Below are 7365 nucleotides of genomic sequence, written 5' to 3'. Positions count from 1 at the left end.
TGTGTTTGTGATGATTGATCAGTTTATTTACATGTAACGAATATCAACAATTTTTGTACAACAATATAGCATAAACTTAACCTTCATGATTATTTAATACTAGAACTAAGTATTTTAAAACTGTCAACAGACAAGGTAAAACTTACATGGTACACAACAATAGCGTGTTTGAGGTACTCTCATATTTAATAAATGGCGATATTTAATGTTCACTCACACACGATACATTTTTATATAATCACCATTTTGATAGATGAACAAAAAATATAACTCATGAATATACACAAACGCATTTTGTGGTTCCTTCAATAAAAAATAAAATAATCAAAATTTTAAAAGCAATTCATAACATCATATATATAAATATGAATATCCTTCTGGGCTGGATTATAAGTATAATAATTCTTAGAATTATTCATATCAAATAGTGCCACAGATTAACTAGATTTGTATTTTATAGTATTAATTAGCAGGCACAAGGTTAACTAAAAAGAAGGTATACATAATTGAATTGTATATTTAATTGAAATACTTTCCATTTATCTACCAAAAAATGGCAGCTTAAACTTCGTAAGTTGGGCCAGCGTTTCTCTCATGTTATTCACAGCTTTGTCTGCGTCCTCCTTCGTCCCCTTGAGAATCACTGCGGGTTTGGGCATCTCAAACTTGGGGGTGGCAACGGTCGAGTCATCGTCGTCGTCGCCGTCCTCATCACTTGACTCGTGATCATTGACAGGATTTGAGGAGTTTTGGTCTGATATTTCAGTCTCGGTGAAGGAGGGAGGAGGCTGTGATATTTTTTCTTGAATATCCATTTCCGGTTCCAACACAATGTTTTTGAATGGAGGGGATGGCGGTGAGAAGGAACTGGTAGGAGAATCATAGCCATCATCGAATGGGGCAGAGATCATTTCGTTATCGTCTTCGTCATGCGGTGGAGGAATGGGCAGAGCTCCATCATCCTCTTTGCTGACTACTTTTTCCACTGATTTTGATATTGGCGTCTCTTCCTCGTCTAGGTCAATACCTTTCAACCGTTTGGCTGGGCTTGATCGCTTTTTTCGCGTCACGGGTGCGTCATCATCATCGTCATCGTGTTCAGGTTCAGTATCACTTTCTGAAGACGCTTCATCTCGCTCCCCGTCAGGATCGTATGAGTCGTCCGAATCAGCAAGAAATTCGTCTAATATTACCAAGTCATCTTCGTCTGGGTTGGTTTTACTCTGTGCTTGCGGTACAGCAGCTGCTTTTGTCTTGCTCTTGGGGCCAGGGCGCTTTGGAGGAGATGAAGATGGAGATGAAGCAGTCACATTTTTCGCTGTGCCATCTTTCAAATTCAACTTCATCTTTATGGGTGGCTTATCCGTTGAAGATTTACGTTTTGTCACGGACTGGGCAGAAGATGAGCTGGTCGTTGGTGAGTTTAGGGTTAAACTGTCTAATTCCTGTTTGATTCCCCGTTCAAGAAGGGCCCTTGCTGCTTGTCGGGTCAATTTCTTTTCCGGTTCTGGATCACTAATGGGGTAGATTTCAAACTCGTCCAGGCCCCGTTTCGAGCGTTGTCTACTATTCGTGCTTGGAGCACCACGCTTCCCGGTAGCAACAACAATTGGAGGAGGAGCAGGCCCACTACGAGGTTGTGGGATTGGTGCCGTACTCTTGCGTGCAGTAGTCTTTGTGTTGGGCTTTTTGTCTGCATTCGCATTTCCTCCTCGACGAAGGGGTGGAATTAACACCGTAGTTTTTGGAGCTACAGCAACAACTCTGCCATTGGGATATGCAGCTCGCACCATGGGATCTTTTCCTTTGGGTTCCTGTGCTGCAGCATTTCTTCGAGTGTTGGGGGCAGCATGTCGTAACGCATTTGTATTTGGGGACACGGCCACTGTAACGTTTGGTCGACCAGGGAGAGGAGCTTGGCCACGAGGTCCTTGACCAGCAACTGCTCTTTTGTTAGGGGGTGGCCTCCTTTGAGGAGGCGGCTTCCTCTTCTTATTATTCAGCATTACAAGGATGACTTCGCAGTCGTCATCGTCAGAAAACTGGGGTGGTTTTGTTGCTGGCTTGGCTGAACTACTCGTAGATGACTGACTCGTAGTCGTCGTCGTTGTAGTAGTTGTTGTAGTTTTAGTTTGACTAGCTGTCCCAGTAGTGGGCGTCGCTGATGTCACAGAAATTGACTTATTCGCTTGATCTTTCCCTGGCGATGGTGGACTGTAGAAGCGATTCAGTTCCGATTCGAGATCAAAATCTCCGCTGGGGCGGATACCAGCTTCACTACCCGCCTGATCGGGTAACTCGCTGACGAGTCGCATAATTTCGGCGTCCTCCTCTCCACTAAATAGTTCCGCCTTGATCTGATTCACACTGGAGGGGATGCCCGCTTTCTCCATCGCATAGTCCAACATAGACAATTGTTTCGAGGCTGCTGACGTAGTCGTAGTATTACTGACAGCAGTACTGGCAGTAAGGGTGGTGGTGGTGGGGACATTTTTAGCTTGAGGCTGTGATGACGTTCTTCGCTGAGGCGCTCTTTGTGGTGAAGCCGTCACTGTGACCGGAGTAGATTGACGGTGCGCTGCTGACGAGACAAAACTAGGCTGAGTCTGATGTATCACGGACGTGGTTCGTATAACGGATTGTGGCAAGCTCGTAGAATTCGGTGGTTTCGGATATTCTCCGATGGGTGGAGTAAATCTAATGTTCATCACAGGAGGAGGCTGCTGAGGAGGAGGAGGTTGTTGTTGCTGCTGCTGCTGTTGTTGTTGTTGCTGCTGCTGTTGCTGCTGTTGAATCGGTACATAGTTCCCAGATTGACCTAAATTTTGCCTCATATTATTAGGAGTTGGAGTCATCATTCGCGAAGCAGCTTGATGTTTTTGGTGCTGCTGCTGTTGGTGTTGAGCTAAGGCGGCCAAATGTGCCGGAAAGGGAGGGAGATCCAACACATGTCCCCAAGAGTTAGTCAAGTTTGGCATGCTGAGGTGACTCGCCATCATGGGAGAGGATGCAGGTGGAGGGATTGTGCTTCCTGGTATCGCGAGAGGTTTCTTTGGTGGTTCCTTCTTTTTTCTCGGGGCGCGTGGTTTCTTGGGCTTTGGTGGAGGTGGGCTTTGTGCCTTTGGCTGCTGTTGGATTTGATTTCCAATTTGTTGTTGGTGATGAGAATGAATATTTTGTTGAGCGTGTTGTTGCTGTTGCTGTTGCTGATGGTGAACAGGGGATCGTGAATTTGGCGAAGGAAGGGGAACGTACGCTCCAGGCGTGGGTATTACTTGTCTGGACAACATATGAGCCGCTGGTGGAGTTTGAAGTTGGTGGAGTTGTGGGGCTTGTGGGGTTCGCGACGAGCTAAAATATTGGTGTCCACCAATTATCATTGAAGGGAGAGGGGAGGGTGCGGGTGATGGAGAATTTTGTGGCAATCTGGAACTATTACTTATCCGTCCACCACCGCCGCCTCCACCGCCACCACTACTTCCAGGTGAGGTCTGATTGAAAGTTGACGTATTATTTCCACCACTTGAATGAAATGATGACGACGATTGTTGCTGTTGCTGGCCAGTCTGTTGTGACCTTCCCATATTTCCAGAAGAGATGGAATTAATTTGTTGCAACTGTGGCGTTGGGCTGGGGGAAGAAGATCCTCCGGAATAGGGGGACATGTTTGATGAAGGAGATGGGGATGCCGCCGGGGATGTCGAGGACGGGTAGGGCATGGATGGGAGGCGTGAGTTTAAGTTTAAAAAGGGCAGATACGTTGCATTCATCATGTTCGAAGTCTGGTGGTGATTATTATTGCTGCTACTTCCACCAGTAGATGATCTTGAAACTGTTTGCTGATTAGCATAAATCGACTCCATGGATCTGGAATCCAATCCTGGAGATGGTGGGGGACTCTCGCCATGAAATATATTACTTGGCCTCGAAGACCCACTCGAGCTACTCCGCTGAGAGTTGTTACTATTATTCGTCTGCCCGGTCGAAAATAATCCTCCCGGAGGCGACAGATTTACGGGAAAGTGAACAAAATGTGGCGTATCAAGGGTCAATTGCATCCCTCGTGGTGTCTGATTCACAATATTTTGCATAACTTGGACCTGTTGTTGTTGCAACTGTTGCTGATAGTTGTTGGCTTGTTGATTGAGTTGATGGTAGGAATAGTTGACCTGGTTTGAGAGGGAGGTCACATTTAGATTCGCTGTAGCCCAAGGGTCCGAGGTGAAAATACTGCCCGGTGTATTCATTGCCGACGGGGAGGTCGTATTAATAAAATTGTAAAATTGTGGCTGTGACGAAGATTGATGGTGTTGGTGAGATGACGATGAAGATGATGAGGAAAGCTGCATTTGCTGATGAGCTGTGAATGGGACTTGTTGTCCGTTCGATTGATTTGACGATGATGATGACGACGGGTTAGGGTTACCGAAGAGTTGGGGGTCACTCCAGTGACCTTGGGGGGTGGGGATATTGGGAATGAAGGGAGATCGGTTGTTCATCTTTACAGTTTTAACCTAAATATTCAAATATATAGTTAAAAAACGAAAAAATACACCACAAATTACATTACTTTAATAATAGCTACATTTTTAATTAAATTATACCTATAAATATTCACAAATAATGGGCTCCATTTTGAAAAAGATCCTCCCAAAGGTAAAGAGAAACGGGTCAAAGTTCGAGATGATCTTTCTCGGTCAGTCAAATCGATTATTTAGTATAAAGCCTTCCTCCGAGCAAATGTTATCCTATACATACATAATTAATCAGCAAATCAATATTCTGTTCTATAGAACTTCAACAAGTAATCAAACAAAACCATTATAAATTAAATATTCTGCACTTAAACCCCTCCTCACAAAAAAGTACAAGGACAAATTGAGATAACCAACTTACCACCGACTTATCGCTAAATTTCTTTCACACAAGTACTAAATATAGAGTCGAAAAATTAAATTTCAAAATGAAGACATTATTTTCTTTATTTGTTTTTTCGACTTGAAAGAAATTTATAAAAAGTTGTTTGCCATGTTTTATACTCCACTCTTATGCCCGCATCAACATAATGAGCACGTCTTTCACCAAAATTTAGTCTCTCTCGCGACTCGACTCGACTCGTCTCATTTTCCCGTCCTCGCAGTTTTCCTTGTTTGGCCGTTGATTTGTGCTTATCGTTCGTTAGATAAGAACGAAGTGCACGAATTGCCAAAAGTCTGCACTTTAGTAAAGTTATTATTTCATGCTACAAAATGTTCGCAAAATTGGTTATCAATGTATTTTAATGAATAATGAAAGATGGTGAAAGTAAGTGAAAGTATAACTAAAAGTAACTTCAAATAGTAAATGATTTTAGTTTATTAAACAGTTAATTATACGCCATTCCTAATATAATAATTGCATTAAACAAGAGTTTTTGGTTTCGTTGCATTTTTGTGACAAGTGACAATGTTATGTTATAATGTAAGGTACCTTACATTAGTGGAAAGTTTTTGTTTTACTGTTTGGACGAATTTTCATCCTTATCTCTTTTATTGTAAGCTCTAGCCATTCTTCGCATCAAGTAAAAGAACAAATTCGGGGTCAGATATCGCAGAAATATAGCAATCTTTGGAATCCAGGGAGAAATGACGAGATCCTTCTCTCCGTTTTGGACCGCTTTCACCACCCGATCACAAACAACTTGAGGAGAAAGTCCGGTCGCAATGTTTTTCGAGGTTCGTCCAAAAGTTGAGCCTGATCCGGTCAAGGCATTTACGGAAATGTTGGTTTTGACGTAACCTGGACAGATCGAGGTCACTTCGATCCCGTCATCGGCAACTTCTGCACGAAGGCTGTCGGCGAGAGCTTGCATGGCGTGTTTCGACGCACAGTAAGCCGAACTGGGGAGAAATTAAGAAGTAAAAATATTTAGGAAACATAATTAATTTGACAATTTTAGATGATGAATGCACCTGTGTGGGGTTGCAATCTTGCCGGAAACACTGCTCATGAAAACTATGTGACCGGATTTCTTCTCCTTCATGCTATTGGCGACAACTAGGGAGAAAAAATAGTGTTTTATTATTTTACAAATTCCCATTCATGATCAGGAAAACGTCGATTTAGTAACTTGTTTGTGCACCTTTTGTGAGTGAAAGTGTTCCGAAATAGTTTACATCCATGATCTTCTTATCCACCTCGATATCAGTAGCTAGCACATTTCCGGTATGCAGAATCCCAGCATTGTTGACGAGAATGTCGATCCGTTCATAAATTGCGAGAGCAGCTTTCGCCTTGGCAGGAATGGCTTTAATTTCACCGAGGTCCATTTCCAACACTGCCGGGACGTAGACTCTGCATCCGGTCTAGAAACACATACGTAATTAATTATATGCATCGCAAAATAATAAATATCACTATTTTGTGTTATTTATGCATATTTTTAACCAACCGACTTTTGACGAACGAGGTCATCTTTCACCCTTTCAAGTTCTTCTCTCCTTCTTGACGCCAAAATTAGTCGGCATCCCAAATTGTAAAAATTGTGAGCTAAAGTTTCTCCAATTCCTGCATTTCGAAATGGTATAAATTACAACAATGTGTCTCAAATTCCCATATTTTATGCGATCTGTTTTTTATTTGTGTACCGGAACTTGCTCCTGTTATGAGCACAACCTGAAATATAAATGTTTTTTCTTTAACTTTCACCATATTTTTCAATTTTTCCTTGTATTACATGAAATCCAAGTTTTACATACCTTTCCTTCCATACTGCGTTTATTAAGCCCAACTTTCTCTCTAAACCAAGTTAAACATTCCTGAAAGAAGACGAACGGCAATGCAACCGGAAGTAGGAAATAGCTAAAAATTGTTTGCAGAGTGGAGAAAGCTTGATCCATGGCTTCCTTGACCCCACCATTCTTATTACTATTTACATCCACCATTGTAATGTTCTAATTTTATAAAAATATTTCGTGCCTCTGTCCGATATTTATGGTTTAGGGAATCTGTAAGCACGAGTCAAACCAGGAAAACCATCAGCAGGCCAGGTTGAGAATTTTGGGAGATCTGGTCCCGTTTTAGGTTGAAGATGAGTTATAATGCATGGCGTGATGTTGATGATGCTATGAAAAACAAGTGGTTCTCTAACTTTTTGTTACTTGCGTAAGTAAAGATCACTATAGGATACTTGATGCAGAGTGAGCATAGCAATTACATGAAACCAAGTTCAAGATCAAGATCAAAACTTGCATCCTTTTCCTCAAGTTCCAACTCATCTCGATGATTCAAGTCTTACAGAAATTATGCAATTGTTGGTTGGCAAGAGATTATTCGCACTAAATAAGAATCTCCTGGTTAGATTACTTTGCTACATTATGAAATTTA

General features: G+C 42.2%; 2 protein-coding genes across 2 annotated transcripts; both read right to left on the bottom strand.

Moving 5' to 3' along the window:
- Position 1: 1 nt before the first annotated feature.
- Positions 2-5056, bottom strand: LOC110851965 (flocculation protein FLO11). The gene is made up of 3 exons (XM_022099912.2): positions 4897-5056; positions 4605-4748; positions 2-4514 (listed from the first exon to the last, which is right to left on the bottom strand). The coding sequence occupies exon 3, from the start codon at positions 4497-4499 to the stop codon at positions 540-542; it is 3960 nt and encodes a 1319-aa protein (XP_021955604.1). The 5' UTR covers positions 4500-4514; positions 4605-4748; positions 4897-5056; the 3' UTR covers positions 2-539.
- A 275-nt stretch (positions 5057-5331) lies between these two features.
- On the bottom strand, positions 5332-7114 carry LOC110852776 (dehydrogenase/reductase SDR family protein 7-like). Its single transcript, XM_022100892.2, has 6 exons — positions 6738-7114; positions 6627-6654; positions 6431-6546; positions 6122-6344; positions 5952-6036; positions 5332-5879 (listed from the first exon to the last, which is right to left on the bottom strand). The coding sequence occupies exons 1-6, from the start codon at positions 6921-6923 to the stop codon at positions 5495-5497; spliced, it is 1023 nt and encodes a 340-aa protein (XP_021956584.1). The 5' UTR covers positions 6924-7114; the 3' UTR covers positions 5332-5494.
- Between the last annotated feature and the right edge of the window lie 251 nt (positions 7115-7365).

This window comes from Folsomia candida, unplaced genomic scaffold, assembly GCF_002217175.1.
Source record: "Folsomia candida strain VU population unplaced genomic scaffold, ASM221717v1 Fcan01_Sc007, whole genome shotgun sequence".
In the NCBI taxonomy this organism is placed as follows: domain Eukaryota; kingdom Metazoa; phylum Arthropoda; class Collembola; order Entomobryomorpha; family Isotomidae; genus Folsomia; species Folsomia candida.
Note: the sequence above shows the minus strand (reverse complement) of the source record. Positions and strands in the feature narration are given on the sequence as shown.